The sequence below is a fragment of the Labrus bergylta genome, chromosome 17 (genome assembly GCF_963930695.1).
Source record: "Labrus bergylta chromosome 17, fLabBer1.1, whole genome shotgun sequence".
NCBI lineage: Eukaryota > Metazoa > Chordata > Actinopteri > Labriformes > Labridae > Labrus > Labrus bergylta.
This window is the reverse complement of record NC_089211.1, coordinates 19,680,466-19,707,303: the sequence shown is the minus strand read 5'-3', so window position 1 is coordinate 19,707,303 and position 26,838 is coordinate 19,680,466. Positions and strand designations below refer to the sequence as shown.

At 40.6% G+C, this 26,838-nt stretch overlaps 2 protein-coding genes across 13 annotated transcripts in view; one reads left to right on the top strand and one right to left on the bottom strand.

Moving 5' to 3' along the window:
• The window catches only part of mapk10 (mitogen-activated protein kinase 10), a 41,826-nt gene extending 36,582 nt beyond the window's left edge, over nucleotides 1-5,244 (top strand). For 3 of the 6 annotated variants that reach the window (XM_020642992.3, XM_020642996.3, XM_020642994.3), the window contains exon 14: nucleotides 54-5,244. In XM_020642992.3, coding sequence (XP_020498648.1) covers nucleotides 54-196 — 143 coding nt within the window. In that variant the 3' untranslated portion in view covers nucleotides 197-5,244. Of the gene's footprint in view, nucleotides 1-48 lie in introns of all 6 variants that reach the window. The other 3 variants (XM_020642998.3, XM_020642997.3, XM_020642999.3) reach the window with 3 other exon arrangements.
• Nucleotides 4,757-26,838, bottom strand: part of arhgap24 (Rho GTPase activating protein 24) — a 76,334-nt gene continuing 54,252 nt past the window's right edge. For 4 of the 7 annotated variants that reach the window (XM_020642982.3, XM_020642987.3, XM_020642983.3 and 1 more), the window contains 7 exons: nucleotides 20,094-20,216; nucleotides 15,253-15,460; nucleotides 12,951-13,083; nucleotides 11,871-11,944; nucleotides 11,641-11,762; nucleotides 10,347-11,529; nucleotides 4,757-9,776 (listed from right to left, as the gene is read on the bottom strand). In XM_020642982.3, coding sequence (XP_020498638.1) covers nucleotides 9,512-9,776; nucleotides 10,347-11,529; nucleotides 11,641-11,762; nucleotides 11,871-11,944; nucleotides 12,951-13,083; nucleotides 15,253-15,460; nucleotides 20,094-20,216 — 2,108 coding nt within the window. In that variant the 3' untranslated portion in view covers nucleotides 4,757-9,511. The other 3 variants (XM_020642988.3, XM_065965928.1, XM_020642984.3) reach the window with 3 other exon arrangements.

Below are 26,838 nucleotides of genomic sequence, written 5' to 3'. Positions count from 1 at the left end.
CTGGTCTCTTTTTACGTTGTAACCCCCTGCTGCTGTTGATTCCCTTAGCACAGGTGCAGCCGTGAACAGCAGCGAGAGCCTCCCTCCCTCCTCCTCCATCAACGACATCTCCTCCATGTCCACCGACCAGACCCTGGCCTCAGACACTGACAGCAGCCTGGAGACCTCTGCAGGACCCCTGGGGTGTTGCAGGTGACTAGCCGCCTGCCTGCGCAACCCCATGTTCTTCCGGAGGTGAAGAACTCGAACGAAATGACCCACTGAAAATATACACACACACAAAAAAAAAAAGAGTAAAGATCAAATTACTATATATTAAGAACAAAAACATGAGGTATGGAAACAGAGAATCTGAAATGATGAAATCTAAAAAGCCTGTGCATTGTCATTCAAAAACAGCATTTAAACTGAAGATAATAAGCTGAGATATATGTTAATGATCCTCTAGTTGCTTTGCTTATATTACCCCACATATCTTGTATATGGCATCCAAACAAAAACGACCAAATGCTTAGACTTGCATCTCCTGTAAAGTGCATATTGGCTGGCTGCTGGTCTCCCAATTCCTAACGAAAGCATTTATGCTTCGATCACCGTGGCAAGGTGGCCATTTTGCTCATCACAACTGTACAATAAAATCTTCATTCCCCTTTTCCCTTTTCTTATGTAACAACACTGCTGTATTTTAACCTCAAGGCTTGATCTTAGACACCCTCATCCTCATCCAACACAACCCCCATGTAAGGTTGCCTGATATGTGTGTTTTTATGTGGTTATTCTGCAGGGATATGTAGTCGCTCTCACCCTGAGCGACGCTGCCTGCACTACTTGTAAATAATGTAATTCTGTACAGCTGATGGGCACACAGAGTGGGACTGATGGCCAGTACACTGGGAGTTTTTTTTCTGACTAGCGCACCTTGCCACATCACCGCTTTCCACCTCAGTTGCCCCTGCCTATTGCTGTAGTCCTGCATGATTAGATTTAAATCAATGCTAATCTCACTGTATGCTAAAATGAGTCTGTGTAGAGACTTTTGTTTATATAAGATGTGAGCTAACTCAAATCCAGACATCAGGGGGAGGAGGGGTCTGGTCACAGGATAGAATGTGTGAGTGTTTGTGTGAGTGTTAACCACTGGCAAGCCATCGAGAGATGAGTAAATGTCAGGGCAGAGTTTGGGACTTAAAGGGTCAGTACACTCAGTAGAGTGATTTATTTGATTGTGCTCAGACTTCTTAAGAGGAGTTTTAAAAGTCTGATTTGTCAGTGATTTCCCTTTTATTCCCCTGGTAGTGTTTGATTGGTTTCTGCACCAGCACACAGGCTGGTCCACAGCCCTGCATGTTATCCACCAAATTCACACAGCGGCCATTTTGTTCTGATGTGGCGCTCACGGTCGGTGGGGGGGGCTTTAATGCTGTAATAATGTAACGCTGCGATCCAGGTTACAAGTCAAATAACTGCTTAAACTCTAACAAATGATTTTTTTTCCACCACTTTTCCACTGATGAAGAATAAAATAAGATGGGGAAAGTTTAAATCAGGGCATATCTGGACACATCAAGCTAAAACACAACCTAGCATCTGATACCAGATCACATTCGCGTACAACCAATCTCCTAGCTAAAATTACTGTAGGACAGGAATTTAGACTTCTAATAATGTTGCTGTCACACTGTCAAACAATAATGTTAACCTGGGCTAATGCTAAATACGTCTGTGGTACAGTAGCTAATAGGTCAAAATTTAAATTAGCTTAAAATGAAACAATGAGGCAATCTACCGTTAGCTACAATGTTATTACTATGTTCGCTAGGAAGTGGCTAAATACTATACTTAGCTGTAATATACCAGAGCTTATCATTTATCATATATTTTGTTGTTATAACTTGAAATTTGGTCCGTTTCGAAACAATGATACAATCTAGGCTAATCTTAGCCTGGCGTTTTTGCCTTAATCAATATTTTAAACCATCGAAATATAATATCATTAAGAGATTAGCAGTTACCCTACAGCTAAGCTTAGCTGATAACAAAGTTAGCTATAGGGTACATCATAGTGTTTTGTTTCAGCTTGAAATGTGGAATAATTTCCAGGGACGATTATGAAATCTATTGTAGCTAAGAGTTGATGCCATTCTGCGTATACGGTCTTATTGACCGACCGAGCAAGTAGTTGAATGCTAAAGTTATCGCTTCCTAGTGGATTATCAAAAATGTTTTTCTAGTTATATATACTTTAAATATATGGCTCATATACCTATAATTATCCACGTCCTTTCAAGTTGCCATCAGATATGTGCGTTTACCTGACATGCTACCTGGAACAAAGCAGTAAGGGGTTGTCAACATTTTAGCCTCCCGCTCTGAGAGTGACATCAGAGAAAGGCCGCTGTGTAAACGCGGTGAACTGTGTAACATGAACCCCTCGTAGGCACAGGAGGCTGGTCTGTTTCACAGTTGGGTTCACCATTAAGATAACGTTATTATTTATTTGACTGAAACATAGATTATTGAAGGAGTATCAAAACACACAGTTTGTAGTTTACCGGCGGGCGATGAGTGTTAACCTCGTAGCAATGTGACATTTTGTTCCAACATAAATAATATTATTTAACTACACACAACAGAAACAAACACCCTTTTTCTGTTTGAACTAGAAACAGTCTTTCTCACATTATTTCGTAGCTAGAAGATATTTATTGACTTATTTATTTTGATAGGTGGAACTGAAAATGGCAAGTGCCTTTTGGAACGAAGCATTGTTGGTGCAGAAATTATATTTTTTCCTCTGCTTCTTCTTTTTCTGCCTTAAAATGATCTGAATCCCCAATCCAACATTTTTTGGTTGAACAATAATGAAAACACAGTTTGGCCTGATGTTGGTGCTTTAACTTTGGGTTTTAGCTTGGAATAGTGAAAGAATCGAATTGCTTTGCTGAGATTGAATGACTTACTTATGCTTGTGCTGGTTTAACATGACATTACATGGACGGTTTTCTACCATTTGCATATTTAGGCTGAATTTAATTTCACTATTTCTTAGATTTAATCTTCATTTAATAGTGTTGCCAGATATTCTCAAGCCGGGACACTTGCACACGCTCAGACGCTTACATGTATTGTTTGCATTGAACTTTACAAAGGCCCAGCTGCAGTGATGCACTCTTTCTCTTTAGATTTAGAGAAGGAGATGCACAGAATGTGTGGCAGAAATCAGAGATGTTTCTCATGTCTCATGTCTCATGTCCAAATTTGAAACATTTTTCACTAACATACAGTTACATAGTTTAGGGTTTTACTACATTTTTATTTTCATGCTTACGACAAAACTGTGCCGCTAGAAACCTCAACTACACCCTGAGTTGTTGATCTCAACAACATTCTCCTTTTGTTAAACAAGAATGAGAAAAAGATTCCAAGTTATCTTGATTTTTACTGCTATATTTCATGAATATAAATACAGCATCACCATCTTTCATACTCATGCACTTTGCATGGCCCCTGCTTAAGATGTTAAGTCATGAATTGTTAAAACACGAGGAGATGTTTGGAGATCACTGTTTAAATGCACATTTCAAATATTTGTTTGTTAGCATGTCATTTGATCGTCCAGCTATTTCTCTGTGATCTCTGGTTTAGCACCCCCATTAAACCGGCTAAATGTTCCGCTTCACTGTACATATGAGGTCTCCCAATCCCTCCCCTCAGTTTTTCTTACAGAACTGCAGATAGCTACTTTGTTAACACTCTTACTTAGCCTGCGGCCTGTGTACAGTTAACCACACACAGACTCACAGTACCTTCACCGAGCTACAAGGGTACCTGACGGCAGCGTCTCCAGGATAAGCTACAGCTAGCTTGGCTTTCTGTTCAGGGTCTGGCCAGGGCAATCTTTACAAAAAAAAACAAAACAGGGTGCAACTTTGAAAAATGACTTTTATGTTTCGAAGATGTACAGAAGATTTTATCACAAATACTACTGTTGCTGATAATCTACAGGGCATTTTTAACGATCCATACTACTTCATTTGAACTTTTACACGTTTTTTCGCACAGAGCAACCACTGAATCATATTCCTTTTCCTTTTTTTTCTTTTTTTTCTCTGAATGTGAATTGTAGATCTTTTTTATAAGACGTCCCTCCACACAATTCTGTTGTTATAACAAGGTGCTTATGGTCCCGTTTGATGCGCCTAAAGCAGATCCGGTTCTAACGCAGATGAACAGCTGGGTTGTCCGCACTGAATGTAGAAAATGAATTGTTTCACTCACGTCATTGCTGCTCTGCTTGGTCATCAGTTTGTGTGTGTGTGTGTGTGTGTGTGTGTGTGTGATTTCAAATGAACCAGCAATGAACGGCGACGGGTTTGTGAAGGTTGATGACGTTTTAAATAAAATCATGTTGGATTGATTTCAAGAATGTTGATGGAGCGTTGGTAAAGTCATGTGTTTGGGTGTATTTCATGTGTGTATTCATGTTCAGTCACATAGAATTAGAAATGTGTCAACTACCAATCCTGCATCTATTTTTTTTTTTCACAATTAAAAGGACTTCAAAAGTTCTCGCTTGAATCCAGGATTAGAAAGTTTGTTAGCCATTTATCTAGGAATGGCCGACTTGTCATTCAGCCATGTTTTTTTTCCCTGCTAATTTTAAACTACATGTCAGAAGTTAGGATACATCTTGTACTCAGCTGTGCCAACAGAAAATCATTGGACCCAGTACTTGTGATCCCCAGCTTGTTTTCTCCCCCCCCCCCCCCTCACTCTTTTTCTGTTGTCTCATATTGTAAATAACAACAATCCAACAATGCAATAAACACTTTATTGCACTCAGACAGGGAGGCAAGCTACTGCAAAGGTCAGGTGATGCTCAAAATGTTTGGAGTCTTCAATGTGGACTACTAAGATGAAACCCTGTAAAGCTCATCTGAATCAGGTGATGTTGTTCTTTTACGATTCCTTCTCTCTTGTTTTCTTTTACTCTGTGCTGTTTTAATGAATCATTCTTTTGACATTGTCAGGTTGAATAATAAAGAAAAAAAAAAAAAGGAAATTGTATCTGTTTCACGCTGATCTCAAAGCTTCAGGCTCAAGCGTTTCAAATAAAGTCAAAACAAATGCAAAAGAAAAAAATTACTGAAAGCTGTTACTGTAAACACAACATTTTAAAGGAACTGTGTATGTAAAAATAGTATATGTATGTGATTGAAAATAAACAAAACCTTTGATCTTGGACTCTGCTGTATGTTTATTTCTTCTTTTACCTGCAGTGAAGTGCAATTCAATATGCCTTAATTTCTCAGTAGGAACCATCCGTCCAAAGCGTCACAGTGACACTGAGTCCCATCTACACCGACTCTAAATCAGGTTTCAGGCTCTTCTCAGGTCTGCTGGACTCTCTGTCTCAAAGCTGGCAACCATTACAAAGTGTCAGACAGACAGAGAGAAGAAATGTGGAGCAGAGAGAAAGAAGCAGATGTTACATTGATGCTAGAGGAGGAGGAGGAGGAGAGGACAGTAAGAGATGATAACATTCGTTTAGTGTCAGATTTCACGACCTATGTGGTCACTTTACCTTCTTCTATATGAGGTAACTGTACCTCACAACTGAAATATCTTTAATCAACAATCACTTTTCTTTGTTTTTTTCTTATGTATCTTCACATTAAATATTAGATCATACCTTATTTACTTGTGTAATTATCTTTTTCTTTTAAGCTGTCTGTTTATTCGACTCTGTAAATGGACTTTTCCAGCAGTTTCTCTTCTGACCATTCAAAGCAGTTCACTCACATTCACTGTGACGGGAACAATTTTGAGTTCAGAGTTTTCCCCAAAGAATATTCAACATGATCAAACCCCCCCCAACCTTTCGACTGAGAGACTACCGACTCTTCCAATGAGCCACAGCTGCTCGCCCTCATTGCCTACTAGAAGGTCATTTTATGAATGTAGATAAGAATTTTCCACGATAATGTTTTGGTAAAATAAGTAAATACATTTATATATGAGTAACTTGTAGGCATGGTTGTTAGTCCATTTTTTTGTTTTATTCATTATTTTTCTTGCACCAATGATCTGATGTAGAACAAGTTGACATCTTATTTTAGGATATGAACAAAAAGACACTTTTAATGCGACAAAAAACTTTTTCAGGAAATATATTTCCATTCATCCATCCTTTATTCATACCGTCTATCCTTGAAGTGTCGCTGTGGGCGTTGGAGCCAATCAAAGCTGAAATTCAGCGTGAGGAAGGGAACATCCTGGTCGACTTTCAACAGAACTGAAAGAGACAAACACAACCACAGACACACACTCACACACACTTTGATATAGACTCAAAATTATGTTCAAGATCAATTTATCACCATCCACATCTACTGTAACATTTAAAAAAAAAAAACATCTTATATGATATACTGTAATATAATATATATGGGACATATTCTGATTATTTACCAGTGTAAGATGTTTAAATAAAAATCTGTTTGCCCACAGGATAATTTCATGCCAATTAAAGAATTATCACACAGCACTCACTCAAAAATGTAAATTCATAAAATGACAAAAAGTTTAAATAGTTTAAGCCTCTCAATCGCCAGAATTTGCTACTTTGGTTGTTTGTATGACACTTTTTGGTAAAGGACTCTTTTGGATGACCATTTCGATCACATAAACAACACCATTATTTAATAATCTTAAAAAATGTCATAAAAATTCTGTCATATACCTTTAAATTTCACACAGATTCAAATTGGTTCAAGTTTTGTCTCTTAATATGTTGAAGAAAAGTTGCAGTGAAGAACATTACAAAGGGGGACTCACATGAAAATGCCTTTTTATTCATATTAAGTCTTTTTTTTTTTTTTTTTTTTAAAGTTCTTTTGGGTGTCAAGTGTCATGTCATGAAAATATTCCTCCGTCCCAGTCCTCCACTTCCTCTCGCCCTGTGTCCATAATCTGCTCTTTTGTGTGGAATTCACAGAACGAGGTGCCGCTGTCAGCTCGGATTAAGCCTATTACTTCCCGGTGAAGGGCGCAAAATGAGGAGCTCTCCTCGCCCTCCGTCTCTCACTTGTTCAGGCACTTTTTTTTTCCCCCTCCATGTGCACATTCCTCATGTCCTGCATTGACCAGCAGCAGGTTCAAACGAGACCTGGTGTTCAGAGGGGAACGACTGGCCTGTGGCAACTTTCTGCACACTTCAAACTTCTTTTTGCAGAAGTCCGGCTTAGGTCTGCAGTCACGCGTGTCCTGTATTGTACCCATCAGTAAAATCCACATGGTGTAGATGTTTGGTTTGAAGCTACATAAATACACTCTTTATTGATATGCAGTCACTTTACAGACATTCACTTATTGTACACTGGCCCTCAAAGACTCATGCTCCATCATGCACTCACATCTTGCTACTGAAGCCAAAAACCCGGCTGTTTGTGCCCTCCATGTGGACACTCACTGTCCATGTGGATACACTTGATGAAGTCATCCCCTTTATTTTACAGTTATGACCCACAAACACAACTCGCTCTTTGAACCTCTAAATGTAAAGCTGAATAAGGATTGAAACTAGTTTTTTCAGGTAGATTGAAGACTACAGTAGAGCTGAAAACTAGAGTTGTTCTGATAATGATACTGCTATTTGTATCAGTACCAGTATCAGACGAGTACCAAAACTGGTATCAGTAATAGGAAAATCACCAATACTCATAACATTATCGGTATCACTATTAGAAAATGACCAACACCAGTAACAATACTGAAATGAAAACAATAACAATACTGATACCACTGTTTGTATTAGTATCAGTAAATTACTAATACCAATAAGTATCAGTTTCAGAACAACACTGATACCACCATCAGGTAACTACCAATACTGATCCCAGTATTGATATCAGTATAAGGTAGCTACTAACCAGTACTGATACCAATATCAGGTAACTACCAATACTGATACCAGTATCAGAACAACACTGATATAGAGATAAGGATGCCTATCAGGATACTACCAACTCTGATACCAGTATAAGTATCCGTACCAAAACAATAATAATACAGATTCTGATATCAGTATAAGTATCAAAAAACTAACCGATAGTGATGCCAGTACCGGTATCAGTAACAGTACCATAACAATAAAAACACTGACACCAGAAAGTTTATCGGCCTCTGATATTGCCTTAAATGCAAACACTGGTATTGATGAATTTATCAGTCAAAGCACTGATACAATACACATTTTAATAATCCCTCAGTCAACTTGTTTCAGTGTGGTTCAATGTTTTCTAACTTACATCCCAATTTTGTTTTCACACTTGATTCTGAAGTCCTCGGTATCAGCTCATACTTTAATCTGTTTACTGGAATCTTCTCTACTAGTTCACTTGTAATCTCAGACACAAACCAACATTTCAAGAGAATTAAGAGTGACAAGAGCCACACATTCCTTAAAAGGGAGAGTCATATTAGTTACCTGATCTTATTAATTGATGACATATGTTTCTTTTTCTTTTTTCCTTTCTGGGATTCAAACCAATGACGCATTGTGCAAGTCTTTAAATTCATGTTTACGAGCAAAAACATTCCTCAATCAGTATCAACTCAACTCGAGCCACATCCATCTGATTATGTGTCAAACTAACTAACGACTATCTATAAAATATTTACAGTACAGGCTCTCTTTTTTTTTTTTTTGGTCATGGTGGGGAAAAGAAACAGCACAGAAGCACAGGCACATATACAATATATTGTCCACTTGAAATGGTGCACACACATTGAGACACAGAACATTTCAGTACCACCTTGCTGAGACTCCATGAAACATGTAAGTGCAAGGACGAGTCGTCATAGAAAACATCACACTTTGATACGTTTGCTTAAATATCAGACACACATTGAAGTATTATTTTCATTCCTTTTTACAAACATGTGATTTCTCTGCATTGTTTTCCCCTCTATGTACAAGAGCACACACCGAATAACATGGAACAATAGGAGGATTTTGGTTGGATTTTAAAAGGAGATTAAGATAGTGTTTTTGTTCTTTCAGTCTTTTTTACGACCATGATATTTTTATTAGCTGATCACATCCTTTCCAACTTTTTTTCCCGCTTCTTTTTCGCTCCAGGAGTAACATTTCAACAATAGTAGTTCTGTGTATCACTGTAAACCACGGTGTACTTTCCCCAGTCAGAGGAGTGATTAACACAGTTTCTGGACACGTCAAAAAGTCTCTCCGAGTGACTTTTTGTTTAAATAATGCCGTATTTACAGATAATGTCAGAGTGGCATCACTCCAGGTGATGTCTACATTTATACAGGTGGCTCCCATTGGCCCCCTACACCTTCTATTCTTAAATTAAAACATGCTTTTAACCTTCCCTTCTTCAACGCTCCCTCTACAACCAGCAGCCAAATCCTGTTTGGAGCCCTCATCTTCTTCACATCATTTAATTAAACAGTTTTCAGTCTTCAGTCAAAGCTCCTCGCTCTTCCCTCACTGTATCCAGATGGGGTTGTTCCGATCAGGTCGGCGGGGGTCGGTCACAGTGGTGTTGCCAGTTGCAGTGAGGTCACTAAACGTGGAGAAAAACTGTTCCATCTCTTTCTGCAGCATCTGATTTCTCTTCTCGGCGTCATCCTTGGCGCGCTCGGCGTTGCGCAGCTTGATCTCGGCCATCGTGTATTTCTTCCTCTCCTGGTCCAGCTCTTCGTGGAGGTTCACCATTTCAGTCTCCAGGTCCAGGTTACGCTGCTCCAAGCTGCGGAGGAGGGTAAACACAGGGTGAGGAGAGGAGAATAATATTGAAATCAGAAGGAAACTGCTGCTTATAGTTCTTAAATTTAATTTATAAAAGATTGTGTGGAGCATAAATACTGGATTTTTAAATCGTGTCTAATGCTGTTGAATTGTTTAGGAGCGTGGTTCTCAATTGGTGGGAATCTAATTTAGACGTTACAACTTCATTCAATGTGTTCATTTTTTTAATTTATGCTATATACTTTCCTTATCCCTGAGGTGAAATTGGGGTTCTCACTCTGTTATTGAGGGACACACATCAAAAAACAGGCCCCAAATACACCAATGGACATGCTTTAATGGAGATATATCAAAGTGAGGGGGGGGCTGCCCATACATGGGGCACCCCTGAGCTTTTTGCTGGTGTTAGCTAAAGGGCACATAGGGAAGTGAACCAACACCTCTCCAGCAACCAGACCAATTCCAATACTTTGGTTTGTTCCAAAGTCCCTACAGACTAAACTACTGCAGTCCCTCAGATATGTTTGGCATCCTCCTAGACAACACAACTTTTCTCAGATTAGAACCCTACCTCTTTATCCGAGCCTCGTACTCGGCCTTCTGCTTGTGCATCTCCTGTTTCAGACTGGCCACTAAACTGTGCAGAGCGCTGTGGCTGCCCGCTCCGTTGCCCACAGTAGGACCGTCACTGTTCTCGCTGCTGCTGGTGCTCCGACTGCTCCGCCCTGCTCCGTCTCCGCTGCCCTCTCTGTTGCTCATCCTGCCCTCCCCCTCTCCTCCTCCTCCTCCTCCTCCTCCTCCTCCTCCTCCAGACTGGGGATGCTCGCTATCCTGCGCCGGACCGTCCAGATCCTCAAAGTGACCCCCGTAGAAGTCCTGCTCGGGGCAGGTGGTGGTGGAGGAGCGGCAGGAAGTGGAGTTGTCGGGGAGAGAGATTTCACAGGAGGATGTGGACCAGGTGGCGCTGTCCACGCTCTGTTTGTCCTCACAGCTGTTGTTCAGACACGTGTTGGCGACGTGGTTATGCTGCTGCTGGTTGTGATGGTTTAACTGGACATTGTCGTACGTAGAGAGTCTGTTCTGATTGGACGTTTGATCCACGTGCGTTTTGCTGCTATCCCGCAACGTGACGCAGCCGTTCGGTACCCAAAGGCCATTGCGGCTTTGGGTTTCTGTGCCGGAGACGCCCAATCGGACAACTCCGGTGCCATTCCCCACGCTGCTGCTTCCACTCGTCACGCCACTGGTTCCCATTTTTGTTCCGGAGCCTTTGAGTGCCCCGCTGCGCCGCGCCGGTAAACTCCCACTTCCTGTTAAAGTCTGACTCTTCTCTTGATTCAGGTCTGAGGAGGGGGAGGAGCTAAAGGAGCCGTTTGTAACAATCCCGCTTCCTTTGCTGAACGCCGGGTTCTTTTTAACCGTCAGCGGCGGGCTGCGCGTCATATCAAAGCGTCCTATGACCCCGTTACGAGGGCTCGCTGACCGCGGGGAGCCACTGTTGTCCACGTGCTGGCGATGGGAGGGAGACTCGGGAGCTTCCCAAACACACTTCCTGACCGCGTGGGTGTTGTTGTTCTCTGCGTTCTGAGACACCGCAGTGATGGCGGAGGTAGTCGTGTTGGTTTGTCGTTTTTGTGCGTCGATGTTGTTGTTGTTGACGAGCTCTAGAGCCGTGGGGCTGTCCTCATTGAGGGGAAACAGAACGTCATGTCGGCCAATCAGAACGGCCATGAGCTGCTGGACCAGAACAGTACCTGACAACGTAAAAATCACATGTCATTATCTCAGAAAGTCAAAAAAACGAGCTTTGAACTTAGCCAAACTTTAAAAAAAAAATATGCAAGAAATCACATGAGTTTCAAGACCTTCCATTATCGTTACTGGATCCTCAACCTTCGGCCTCAGAATATTCGGTCCGAACACTGTGGCCAAGTTTTGGACGCTCATTTTGTTCACTCCTGAATACGACTGGACTTCATCTAGGAATCTGCAAAACAGTAAAAAAAAAATAATAATAATAATTTAAAAAAAAATCAGCTGTTCACTATTCTTTAAAAGTTCATGATTCAGCAGAACTTAAATGATCATTTTGTACCTGCAGATGTACTTGAGCAGATTGTAGTTCACTGGAGGTAGACATTCAACAAGCCTTCTCAACTCCTTCATACCCTGCGGATCATGAGGCAATGTGAGCTAGATCAGGAAGAGTAAGTCATATCTTCTCACATTAAAAGTTGTGCTGACTACAGACAGCCAGTGGGGAAAAAAACACAACAGGGAAACAAATGGAAAAAGAGCTTAGTGCATACCGAGGGCAAAATGATCATTAACATGTTTTCTCGCAGGGATTAATCAGGCTGATTTAAAGATCTCTTGTGGAAACTATTCATATGTTTTATTGGAGATTACAAAAGATGAAGATTTCTCATTTAAAAACAATGAGTACAAATGAATCTACTATCTAAGATGTGCATAAGGTATGCGTTTTATATATTAATGTACTTTCCCTTAGGACAGGTTTCTAACAACTTCTATGAGAAATTCTACTTCTATTTTACACAATAGAAAATAATTGGAAATAACGTGTCGGATACAAAATAATAATACAATGCACAAGATCATTTCTATATTTCTAAACTGTCTGGTGAATCGTTGTGATCTGATAGGAAATCAAACGTCTGTAGCAGTCCACTGAAGAAACATTTTTTTAAGAAATATTGTAAATTCTGCCCGTTGTGTCCAAAAGGTTCTAAGGGAAGTACATCTCTAATATCATTTGAGATGTAAAAACATATTACTGGATCTAAAACAAGAACACACAAGTGCACATGCACAGACAAAAGCACATACATGATGTCCCGTAAATACATCTTTTCTGACATTGTGGTGAGCCTAAACATGAAAACATTGCCATGAATCATAACTTTTATTCTGAAAGAAGTCATGTTTGTATGAGAAAAGTTCAGTCCTAACACAAAAGCATTGTAAGAGAAACAGCAGAGTATGGACGACTGAGCAGCTGTAACGTCTCAGAGCAGGACTCCGGATGATTTATGTGACAGATTTTCAGTTCTGACTTCTCTCAGGATTTGAACTCTGAAAACTTTATGTGTTTGAAAAGCCATGTTCATGCAGGATACAGCTACAAAGGAAGTAATCGAGTGGCCTTTCTCACCATTTCATCATCCTTGCTCAGAAGTTTGGCGGAGGCCAGGAAGTCGCCGTACTTATGAAAGGGGATGACGGGCTCCGGCAGCTCTCTCAGGTACAGCTTCAGGAGAGAGGCTACTGTGTGCACATCTGTGTTACTGTGGAGGAAGACGAGACACACAGAGGGTGAGTCATACACAGTGTTCAAGCAAACACCAATCATGAATACTGCTGCAGCAAGGTCGACTAGTCGTAAGAGAAATACCACAAGAGAGAGAAAACACAGAGCCCTTCAACTTTTAAAACACCACAGATCACGTTCAGAATTTAAAGGAATAGTTAGACGTTTTGGGGAATCCAGTAATTCACATTTTCATAAATAGGTCAAATTGGATACCACTTTTATTATGAGTCATTTTGACGGTACAGCATTCGTATGTGGTCATCTGGCTTAGCTTGGAATGCCTGGAAAAAAACAGAGTGTATAAAACATGGATGTAGTCTCAATGACATCAAATACTATCTCAACCTAACTTTAGATCAATCTAGAAACAGCAGAGATAAATTTCAGGCAAATCGCTACAATGCATCAACCTGACAGTAACTCGACCGCCCCCTAATATGCAAATGTATGCATAACTCTTACCTTTATATAATTAACAGGTGAGTTATAAATGTATAAGCTATTCCAACCAGATTCAGTTTTTGAAGCGGGCTGTAAACAGGTTTATTTCTACTGTACAAACAGACATTTTAATATGACATCTAAAGTGGCACCCTGTGGTTTTAGAGCTCGCTTCAAGTGGACACTCGAGGAACAACCGTTTTTTGCACGACCGCATGGTTTCATTTTTTAACACCAAAAGGTTTCTGCTTGTGTAAAACCACTACCCCAGCTTTTTATAATTCTACCAAAAGAGACAAGCAGAACTTCTAGCGCCCCCTGGCATAGCGGTCAGTGTGCACTGCATGCCCCATGTACATGGCCCAAGTCCTTGAGAGCAGATCAAGGAGGTTTGAATCTGACCTGTCGTTCCCCACTCTCTCACTCTCCAGTTCCTGACAGCTTGTGAGATTGGCAGCTAACGGGGGAATCTGCACGGTGAGGGAAAGTTACGAACAAGAAACTGGAATGTGGGCAGAGACAGAGGAGGGCTTAAGTTCAGTGTCAAATCAGAAATCAGAGGGTGGAGATGTTTCACTTTGAGGAATGACATACTGATGTTCCTTCTGAGTTTGATTTTGATTCCTGTGTTTCTTAGACATGGTAAGAAGTTGATGCATGGTCTAGATCTGACCGTCCTGTCCAGGTTTTATTTCTGGTCTTCAGAGAAGGTGGATGAGAGACGAAGGGTGGAGTGAAGGAGGGAGGACAAGCAGAAGAGAAGAAGAGATGTGGAGGTGGAACACAGGCATTAGTCTGTCACCCTGAATTATGGATGAAGGCTGTCATATTAAATAACAGCTCCCAGTCTCTCAGTACAGCCACCTACACACCACACATTGCAAATCCAATTTATCCAGCCTGTTGAGAGTTTGAGTCAGTCGATAAATATAATTAAAAGTGTGGATGTTTAGCATTTGAATTTCTCGCTTCCATTTCACAATTCAAGAAAACTTAAAAATGATAGAAGGCTTCTTGTCACAAGACCAGAATTTTAAAACTTAGATATGATACTAGTTAGAATCAAACGATAGATACCTGTTTCGATACCATAGCAACAAAAATGTAAGTCAAAAATTGCAGGCAAACTCCTGCACACCGTCTCCAGAGGACAAATTCAAAGCGTTGCTTAATTTAGACGGTGCGCTCTCACTTGAAAGTTACTTTAAGTTACAAATATGAGTGAAGATCTGTAGTTCTTTAAAGCTTTGGTACTTATGCTATTGATCATTTAAACAACAGTGATTGTATCATTTTTTAAACGCATTGGTGGTAAAAAGTATCAAGGTATTGGAAGCTTAGACATTCTTAAAGGGTTGTACAATGTGACTAAATCTATATATTTCAGTGTAATTGCAAAGCCAGTTGGATTCTACGTTATTGGTAAAGTAGTCTTTACAAACTGTTTCTCGGAGTTAATTCAGAGACAAACTCAGAGACGACAAATCAGTCGTGTTGTGAATCTTTTGCTCTGAGAGGACAGTTCCTCTGCAGACAAACCCAAGTCACATCAAATGTGTTAAATCAGCCCTACTTGATCCAGCAGCAGAAACCAGAACTCTTCTAACACTAAAAACTTCATCATTGTTCCCCCTGTGGTTCCAGAATCAGCTTCCCATTGAAATGCACTAACACAATCCAAGCAGCTCGTGTGTTTCCTCACCAGTCAAAAGAGGGCTTCTCTCCGCAGTCGAAGGCGTCCTGCAGCTCTTTGACCAGGTTGGCCTGTCCGGGCAGCCTGAACAGTCCCTCCTCCCTGAGGCCCCACTGCCGTATGAAATCAACACACTGCTCCACCAGCATAGGGGCCAGCTTGTTCCCATAGCGACGCTCATATCGTACGGTTTCCTCCAACTTCTGACCAAAGATCCCTGAAAAGAGAGACACGTTTGGAATGACGATGATTGCTAAATAAATCCGCAGTGTGTGATTCTGATTTAAATGTTTACATGTTTTTTTCATTGTGATAAGTTTTTATGGCAACAATTTAAAGTACAGTCATGTATTGTGCATCAATCACATGAAGGGAAAAGGGCTTTAATAAACCAAAGCAGCTTAGAGCAATATCTCTATCAATGATTCATGTTTTTAGAACAGAGAAATATGATTTAGAAGCTGCATTATTAAGGGCATGACTCTGACATGACAAAGAATATGGTTTATCATTTGTAATATTAACTCGGTTTAATATCCTGCACGACTGAACTTTCTCCCTTGAAGTGAAAAGAGTATTAACCAAAGATTTAGAGAAGAAAATAAAACCTCAGGCTTGCATCCGCAGCTTAAGGCACATCAAAGAGATCCGTTAAATCAATTGGTAAAAGTAAAAAGGTTGGCGAGACAATCCAAGCAAAAAAACAAAACAAAAAAGAAGTACACCCACAAATCTTAAGTCTGATGATCAAATCTGAGACTCCCCGTTGAGCACCTCTCGCCTTTTGTCTGAGGCGGTGGTGAAATACTCATTTCCATTTCCAGCCGTTTCATGCGGATGCAACGAGAGGGGATTAAGAAAGCCTTCCCGGGAGATTTGGCTCTGCATAGTTTTCCGGTCTTCAGAATCACACAGAGGCTACTTACAGCGAGCGTACACGTGGTACGACAAGGTGACTGAACTTAAGTGAGCTTAAGGGGGAATCTTCATTCTTTTTTGACAGCGGACGACACAGCAGTGAGATTTGTATTAATGTCCTACATTCATTCAGAGCATTCATTAACGTACGCAACTCATGCTCATGATGTATGGTTGTTGTTTTTTTTTCACCAGTAAAGTAAAACTCGTCATACTCACCGCTCTTGAAACTGATGCAACTCGTGAGCTTCCGGACAAAAAGCCTCTTAATGAATTTGTGATATGATAACACACCACTTGTGCAGAGTTTTAAGTGCTTGCGTTTTAGCATTTTCCAAAAAGCCGCCTTTGTTTTGGCTGTGATGACAGAAGGCAAACAAACAAAGCTGAAATCAAGGAGATGCATCAGCTTGACAGAAGGTCAGTCAGACTGTCTTTATTTTCATCCCTCACAAAGTGCTTTGTTCCCGTCCTATTTGATTGGAAAAAGAGGCTCTTCACTAAGAAGTTCACAGCAGAGTCTTGTGTTCTTTCTTCTCTCTCTCTCTCTCTCCTCCGGGGCAGCCAACACAGAGATTCTGTTCACTTCTATCCTTCCAGCAACCCACATAAGACAAATCAGTTAAAACTCACAAAGTCGCCAGAAAGATTAAAGCTGTGTATCCACTTTTCCCAAATCTTAAGCAAATCAGAAGAAAACAGATTTAAGCCGAGCTCCAGCAGACTGAAGAATGATGAATATATCCTCACGACTCATAGAGCGCATCAGAGGAGTGAAAACCAGGTCATCCCTCCAGACGTTCTGGTCATGAGTCTAGGAATGTTTTCCCAGGTCACATGCGAGTATGTGCGTGGACCAGCTTATGAGGCATATGTGTGAGTGTGTGTGTGTGTGTACTGGATATATACGTTTCCTTTTTGTACTGGACTGACTGGTACCACAACACAAAGACTTCAGACTAAATAAGAGAGAAACTTCTACTGTGACTCAGACGGTTCAATGAACACTCTCAGCTTCTGGAAGATACAGAGACCTACACACACACACACACACACACACACACACACACACACACACACACACACACACAACTGTCTCCACCCCCCCCCCCCCTTCCTGCAATAATGTCATTTTCTTTTAAATCACAATATGGAAAAATAACGCAATGTCCGTTCTTTCCAATATGTTTAGCCCTTCTTTCAGCACTGTCCACAGCCCATGAAGCAGAAACGGTTGATAATGTTTAATAAATGTTAGATATTCTTTCATAAGGCTCTTTGTCTTGGACTTCTCACTTGTGAGTGCTTTTGTTTCGTCCTATGCAAGCGAAATCGGGACACAATCCTTGCTGAAATGTCTATCTACGCTCTAAGTTCACGTCATCAGCCAACATGTAGGTGATCGATCTTCTCTTTACAGTCGGTACGGGTCTCAACAATCCCACATCGGTTGACTTTCTAGCAATAAAGAAAACCTCTCAAACAAGTTGAAAATCCTGGTTCAACAGTACAAACTTGTTGGAGCTCAGAGATAAAATACAAAAAGCAGGTAGTGACTGTGAGATCTGATGGTCCTGAAACAACAACTGAACTCTGACCGACTGAAAATCGTTTCTAAGCTTCTCTGTCCTGTACGCAGAACTCTGATAAACAACCAGAAGACGGGGAAACATTGTACTTCAAAGTACCTTTAACAAGAGTGTTACACTAAACTGAGTCCTCCTGACCCGTTTACAATGTTGACTGAAAAAAAAAAGACATTTTACCACAGGAAGATGTGTCTCTGGTGGGCTGTGGAAATTATTGTCTTAATGTCACTGCACAACAACAACAACACAACTCACAGTGTATCAAAATCTCCCGTATACACTTCAGAGAACATGTCTGTGCATAAAGAAAGAAACTTTGTGTCACTGAAGTTTTTTAAAATTAAGTTAAAAACTTGATTTTTTTTACATAAACGGAAAAACAAAAAACTGTTCTGCAGTTCCTAATGAAAATGCAAACTCTTTCCAAAACAACAAACAAACTTGTGTGGTTATTACCATGAAATAAATCTCCAAAGATCCAGATGGAGAAGCCACAGCTGCACATTTCTCAAAAGGTCTGACTTTGAGCGCTCTCCTGTCCAACTGTTTGTTCACGCTGCCCAGTAATCCCATTCATCAACATAGCGAGTGTTCAGCACAACATCACAGCAAACCATCGGCAGCTCAGAGTCCTTCTGTGGGTCAAACCTGGGAATGTGTTTTTTCCAGCTCTCTGTCCGTCCGTCACTCTCTGCACAGGACTGTTCACCAAACTTGAGAGCCAATCAGGGCTCAGTTGGTCTTTGCTGCTACTGCAAATTGTAAAAGCCTGGAATATGTGTGTGTGTGTGTGTGTGTGCACGCTGTATATGTGTGTTTGTTTGAAGGGCAGAGAAAGCCCGGCTTGGCTCCAACACGGAGCCACCTTTCTTGTGGCATCTTTGACAAATGGCTCGTCCTTTTGAAGAGCAGTCAGCTGCAATAGACATCAAACTCCCTGCTCTGAAAACAGAGGGGCCAGCTCAGCCTCATCCATTCTCTGTGACACCGAGCGCCGCCTGAACGGCCCGTCCGGTTTCAAACGCCCCACTTGTTGCCCTGCTAACGCAGAATGTAGGCCACTGTCTGCCAGCAAAGTCAATAACAAGCCAGCAGGAGACTCAGTCATCAGCACTATGATCTCACCATGACTGTGGAGGCAGATGAATGTGTACGGCACTGGAGTCCCAAGACTCATGTCCTCAAAGGGGACAATAAAGTGTATGGTTTAATATGGTATGGTATCATGCAGAAGCCCACAAAGTGTTGTACTGTTTTACTAAAATACCACAACATCTTGCACTTCAGCTATCATTCACAATATAACTGATGGTTTCTACGTTGGCTTTTTTTTGGCTTTATTTGACAAGGTTATTTACTTGTTTCCTATTTCCTTCCCTATTCCTAATGTATGGAAGAAGCTGTTTTTACATTTTGTCATGGCTAAGTCAAGTTCTTTAGTTATGCAACCAAGACGTGGCATGACAGCGCCTCATACAGCGAACGACTGATGGCTCAATAAGACTGTGAATAAGAAGAGAAAGGAAAAAAGGCCGTCTGAACAAGGAGAAAGAAAGTACAAACAGGAGAACTTAGAAGATGTTTTAGGAGTTGTCACTTATATTGTGCAGAAATGTAATGTTGAAAAGAGTGAATTGTTACTTTACTGGATTGTATATCAGTTTTTGTTTTGGATTCATCATCGACTGTCCAGTGAGATATAGTCTGAGTAGAAGCATTGTGGTTTGGGATAAGCCGTGTGCTTACAGTGATATCATGTTACACTTTGAAACCACTGAGCTATTTTATTTCGTTTTCTTTTTTTTTTGTGAATCCCATTAATCAATCAGAGATATTTATACCAGAATGTAGAAGTGGGTCTCTGAGGTTAATGTGTAGTCTGACCTCAGCAAGACCTTCAGAGGTATTAAACCATGTTCTCAGCTCCTGGTAAATTCATCAGTGTATGAATACACAAACACTTTACAAAAAGATGATAAATGCACACAGGGGGAATCATGGCTATAAATGTTATGTACTGCAAAAATCTTGTCTTGATAATGCAACTAAAAATTGATTTAAGTGAAACTTTTATCATTGTGCACAATGTTTGTCCGTTCAGTCTTTAGTTAAACAATATTTCTGCATTTAAAGGATGCATTTAGTTTTCTGGATCAGGACACAGTCAACAATCAGATGACGTCAAGTTCTGCCCAAAACAGACTGAGCTGAAGTGGTGTTGAGATGGTACACATCCCTTTTCTTAAGTTTAACAGTCTTTCTCTTTTAGAAACCAAACTGTTCATATCAGTCTTCTTCACAACGGTTGACAAATAAAACCAGGGGCTGTGTGTGTCTACTGACCTCCTCCAAAAGGAGCCCAGATGACCCTGCGGATCGTCTTCACCCAATCCTCCATGTCATTCTGGGTGCTGGCCATAAGAAGGTAGGTCTCATGGTTGGCTGTCATCCGCTCTCTGTCTCCCCCTGGACAAACAAAAGACACATAAACAGAGTTGATGATTGAATAATGTGGAAAAAGTAACATTTCGCTGGTGGCAAACTTTCATTTTGGATTCATAAAGAACGACAGTCTGCTACACAAAGACATAAGATTTAATCAGCCTGGATAATCTGTTTTTTTTTATCCAACATGTTTGAGATGAAGAGGACTGAACAACTTTGAAAACATTCTAAAAGTTAAACATCCCCTCCAGACAGGATTATTTTTGGGGTCTGATACATCTTTTCCACACGAAAGTTTCCATCACCTTGTAATACATTTCTAAAAGTCACCTAGTCTTTGTGCCATATTGAAAAATGAAAACATCTTCAGCTATTCAAATATTATTCATTTCAAAAGACACGAGATGTCTCCTGCTCCGATGAAAAGAACAGTCTCAGTGTTTGCACCTTAGAGGTTTTGAGTTACCACGTCTCACGTGTACAAGTTGCATACTGGACTCTGATTGGCTGAAAAACAAGTTGTGTTGTCACAAAATCATCAAACCCTGCAGGTTGAACAGAAAGAAACCTTTTTCCCTGCAGCACCTGAATGGGAACATCTTTCCAGTGTCAATCTTTTTACATGAAATATTGTTCACAGTGAAAGTCAAACATCCAGAGGAAATAAAAAAAAAAAAAAGCAGTGACAAAGACATATCCAAAAGGAAAAGGACTCTAGGGTAAAGCTCCAGGCAGTGTCAGACCTCCTTGTACCAACACAACACACGTGTCCTTGGATAATAATCCCAGGGTAACCCATGATACTATACGAAGCGATACAAGATGATTTGATAGAATACAACACTTGATGTTTGGCCCAGGATAAAAATAATTTCCTAATACAATGATTATGTGATCATTTATACATTGCAGGACAATCATATAATGCTACATGATGATATCTGATGAAGAATATAAAAGGTTAAGTGCAGCATTAATTTATTTATTCACTGCAAGTTGTCATTGCGCCCCATGTGTGGAGGCTATAGTCCTGATTGTAAGAGCTCTGAGTTTGAATCCAACTTCATCTCTTTGTTGCATGTCATCCCCTGTCTTATTCTATAGAGGCAAAAATGGCCTGAAAGTATTATATTTCTAACCCTAATCCTAACCCTAAGAAATATATAATATAATATATCTTAAGATATAGATATCTGGCACCAGCCACAGGATAATGGTATCTCACGGGTCAGAGTCACAACAAATTGATATTTTGTCCCAACCTTGTTGGACGGCAGATTCACGGAATTGAATCTAACAAACAGGTGTTTCTAAAAACATGGCATTTCATGGACCCACACCAAATAAAAATAACTGAGTATAGTACGTGGTCTGATTAAAATATCTTCCATTAAACACAGGCTCAGCCATCCTGACGGATAATTGCCGCTCGCTCTCAGCTCTCTCGTGACACCGAACAGATTGGAGCCAAGGGGTCCGGACCTGTTTCACATAACCAAGCTCATCACAGCGATCACTATGACAACTGGATAATTTCCTCCACTCCACTTCGGCTGCATCAAGATCAAACAATTAATCTGTTGTTGTTGTTTTTTTTGTTTTTTTTTTGCATTTCACAGAATGCACCTGGTGTATTATGGGATGAGATGAGCCATTAGGAGACAAATGGTGTGTCACACAAACACTGAATTATTCATGAGTTTGACCACCAGGGATGCTCCTCCATTGATCGTGGCACAGGGTGAGGTCTGCGTGTTGCATACGGAAAAAATATTTATAGACTACTTCAACACAACATGACGGACACGCTCGGGGATGGTGGTAACCATTATGAAGTCCAAATGAAGCAGAAAGACGCACCAAAAGGAATCATTAGTTCAGCGCTCGTTTCACTACAATCTCTGATGTCATCATTATCAGTTTCACAAACCTGAAGCACTTGACTGTAGTGCATCAAATTATGATTAATCTCTTTACATGGTGAGCAGTGGCGTCCAGAATAACAATACATAATAGAGAAATAAGTGTGGTTTTAGGTTGTGTACCATTTGAGTGGTAAGAGAGCAAGGACCTGTTTTTCAAATCTTGCTGATCTACCTCAAGCTTACATTCTGATATCAGGTTAAAACAACCCTGTTTATTTTCAAGCAGTCAGTTTGAGAAGTGATTTGTTCATCCTGGATCAGTATACTCAGGTTTGAAATAAAGACAGAATGATTGGAGGGATGATGCTATGCTCAGCAGACGACTGAGTGCTGATCATTAGGCTGCAGGTACATGCAGTCGAGTGTGTCAGCTTCGATGTATTGAAGCAGTAGAGACGTGGACAAAAAAACCTCATCTTAAAAAGGCACAATGTGCAACATTTTGAACATTAATACAGCAGATATCCGATATGCTAACTAAAAGGTATCATTGAGTTATGTTTCTTTCTGAATAAAAGAGTGAGGTCAAACTTCCCCTGGACATACATCCATACATACTTCAAAGAAATAAGAAACCGATGGAGCTCCAGGCAGTGTCAGAGCTCACTAATGGAGGGGCGGGGGAGGAGGGGAGGCGGTGGGTAGAGGGAGTATGTTTTGGTCTGAGAGACTGTTGCTAAAGTACGACAACCTTTTTTTTTTTTATAATAAGAGTACTTTTTCCCGCCAATTAAATGAGTTTATAAGTAATTTTATAATTAAAATTAGATGTGATAATTACACCTTCAGGTCACAGTGAGGTCTCAGCCACACGCATCTGAAATTATAATTATTATCAACTCAGTTTTATGATAAATCCAAGAAAGCAAGCCATCAATTTTAACCTAAGCGCCTGGGTCCCTGGACAGCTCCGGTATATTTGGAGCCAAACTTTGACAGTGAGATGGATGCTTCCAGTCAGTCTTAATGAGATCTCATTAGCGGGCAGCAGATGCCAGTGTTTGCCCCGAGAATGCTTCAACAGGGCAAAACACTACATGTCCACAAAGTTTGCTCCCTGTACAAACACAGAGAGGACAAACTCTTTGGGTTCAAAAGTGGTTTCAACGAAGGAGTCATTACAGAAGTGAAACTGGAGATCATTTCAGGTCGTTATGTTGTATTCTTTCGAGCTGCACGGCCCATTACAGTGTGTTATTTCACCTCATGAAGCAGGTCAGATTAACACTTTGTGCTGCATTCAACAACAACTTGTTTGACATACTTGTTAATATGTCCTTGACCTTGTAGACATCATCAGCATGTATCAGCAGGTAGTGAGTTTATGTATTTTGCTGGTCTGCAAAAATTCCCTCAGCAATGTTCAAGTAAACCGGTCTACAATGATTAAAGGCTGAGGATGACAACAACTGAAGTTTCACTGATACTGCTCAGTCAGCATTACATTTCCTTCAATAAATAAAAGTAGTTACCTCTGAACTAAAAGTATTCATCAGTTCATCGATTATGTTACCATGTTACAATTCATTTAGCAGACGCTTTAAGCCAAAGCGAGGTACATCAAGAGAGTACGCACAACACTAATCCATTCATACACCGCCACTGAAGCAGCGGGAGCAATGCAGGGTTAAGTGTCTTGCCCAAGGACACATCGGACATGTTGCTCAGCTGGGGATTGAACCCCCGACCTGAGCCACAGCCGCCGCTATTTATGTGATCAGATTTTGGATTTCCTGCTTTATATTTTCATTTAACAACATGTATCGACAATTTAATCGCTATTTTCATTTTTATTTTTTTTTTTAAACGAATGACATGAATGCATTTTTTCAACAGTTCTGAAAACCACAGTTTGCATAAAAATTTACATTTTATTTATGAGGCTTCTGTGATTTCCCCCCACCAGCAGCCTTTACAATACATGTATCCACTCATCATCCATCCATCTGGACTAACAGAGAAGATGCTTCATTTGATGGCAGAGAACAACAGTCACAAATAAGACAAAAAGTTGTTGATAGGCTACATAATGTGATTTGTGGACAGGAAGTACCTAAGCTCTTCCTTTTAATCCAGGCTGTAGTGCTTTCTGCTCCTGATCCAGTGGTTAGTCACTGCCCGATATTGACTCCCCCCTGAGCTCACATTAATTACCCTACAATGCAGAGAGTAAACAATTTGATTATCAATCACACCTCCATCGTTTCACTTGGAACATGCAGATCAACATCTGTATTTAAGCAACACTAAAATTAAGAAACCGAGCAACACCTACCAATATTTGACTGAGTTCATTTCAGTCATAATGTAAAAAAAACATGAACGAGGAGGTAGCTTTTGCTCACCTCTGAAGTGCTCACATCACATCCTCGCAGTCAGCAGTGAATCTCTCTCTCTCTCTCTCTCTCTCTTCTCTCCCTCAACCTGCGACGCGCAACAGATATTCAAGGAAGCAAGAAGTCAACAAACCGAAACGCCGCCGGTGAATGCGGCTCACTTACAGTCGCACATGTGATTCGTCCTGCAGCCGGTCTGTAAGCTCCGCCGTCGCTCCCCCCCCCCCCCCCCCACAAAAAAAAAGACCCACTTCGTTTGCTTACAAGCGCTTCAGGTGATCAATCCACGTAACAAACTCCCCCACAGCGACTGATGTCAATACGGATTTAATGCGAGAGAGGAAACGAGAGGAAGCGTATCGACGTGTCGGTGTGTCCACTGTGAGAGACGGAGCGTGGAACACAAGTGGCGACCAGGGGCGTGACAACGTTTTTTTTTTTTTTAGGGTTCAGAGAAAACCAACCACCAAACCCCACTGAAGACAATATGTTATCACTTTAACACTAGCCTCACAAACCAGAAGTGTATTTCTTTCTAAAAAGTGACATTATGTCCCAAAACTGCTGAGAACCTATATAAAAAATATATATTCCAAGTCCAGCTCCAAAAAAAAGAAAAAAAAAGTTGTCAGCTGTGGATTGATAAATATCTGATTGTTCATTTGAAGGAAATAAGCTATAATGCCTTTAATTCATGGTAATGATGTATTTGTCACAGTGCACGTCATGGATTGATTGATTGATATGCGCTCCCTAGGAACACATAGCAACAAAGTCCCGCCCACAACAGATGGGTAAACATGTCTTTGCTTTCAACTCTCTTTGGATTGCGGGAATGGGCCTCCTGTCACTTCGCTGGGAGCAAACACAGAAATGTGCCTTAAAGCTGCTGTGTTCTGGAGGCACTACCAAAGAAGAAAGAACACGGAGTCAAGTTATTTTTTTTTATAAGCGTCGCAAAACAGAAAGAACAAACCTTTAATGAAAGTTGACACGGGCAATAAGAGGTGATGCATCGACGGGGAGAATGGAAACTGTGGACAGTAATCTGAAGAGATTAAAGATGGAGATTAGTTAGCGTTTAAGCCGTTGTTTGCATATTGTACTGATGACTGTTTTCTCATCTGATGGCCGTTGTTTCTGTCGGATGTGTTCTGCTGTAAATTTATATTTTTTAGTAATTTTGTTGGTTTTGGTCTGACAAGTTTCGACAAAACGAGTATGTCCATTTAAAGCTGAGTTCAAACACATTAGACCTTTAAAATAACCAATTTGGAGAGCCATTAGTATTCATAAATAATACTGTTGTGAAAAAAAAAAGAACTAAAATGTTTTTAACTCGAACTTAAGTGTGTTTGCATACTTAAATGCCTACAAGGCAAAAGCCAAATAATACTCCTGAAGACGAAATGTAAAACCAAAATCTAACTTTGGGGTCCTTGACAGAAAGATTTGTGATTCGTCTCAATTAGGGAGTCTTTTGTCTACTCAGCTACAACTGGCAGCTCAGGTTACCATGGTACAGCAGGTGTGGGCTATTTGTGACTTCATTTATTGGGCTGGTTGTCGGGAAAAACACAACATGTGCTTTCAGAAAATGACTGATGTGGCAGAAACACAGCTGAGAACTTTTTGTTATGAAATAATCAAACTTTTTTTTCCCCCATAAAGAACAAGAAAAACCTCTGTCTCTTAAAGTAGGGCATTGCAAAAACTACTGTTGGTCTCTTATAACTAGAAATGTGCATTTTTGAATAACCAGTGAGGGGAGAATAATGTCATTTTCACACACCTCTTGTCGTAATGTCCCATTACTCAGTCCCATCAGTCTAAATTTGATGTGTTAACCAATGATGTGGATCTGTCAGATGGATCCCACCGTGACATCAATCAGACACGTTGGCTAATTTGGCAAGCGACCCTTTCTCAGCATTGTTTGCACTGATTGTCATGCAAAGTAATTGTGATTCCCTGGTGTCCCTGTGAGCTTTTTTCTCCATGTTTAAAATCAATCAGCCCTCAGTGTTCGGTCTGTTTTTCCGCTGCCTGGATGGGAAGACAGCATTTCCTGTTGGAAACAACGCTTGTGAAGCTGTTAAACAAGCGTGCAACAGGATTATACAGCATACCATGGCTATTACACACAGTCCTGTTCCTCCTGCCATATCCTGTTGATGCTCAGCTTTCCTCCACAGTGGCGGAATTGGCTGCGTGGGATAAAGACGAGCGGTGTGTCAAACTCACTTAAAGCTTGGACGACTTCCTGGACAGAACTTTTAAACTGTCAAACAAAACATGTGAGGGAACTGTTTGCTGAGAAAAAATAACATTATTAACAACCTTTGTATCCATTTTAAAGGTAAGTAACCTGCTTTAGGAACA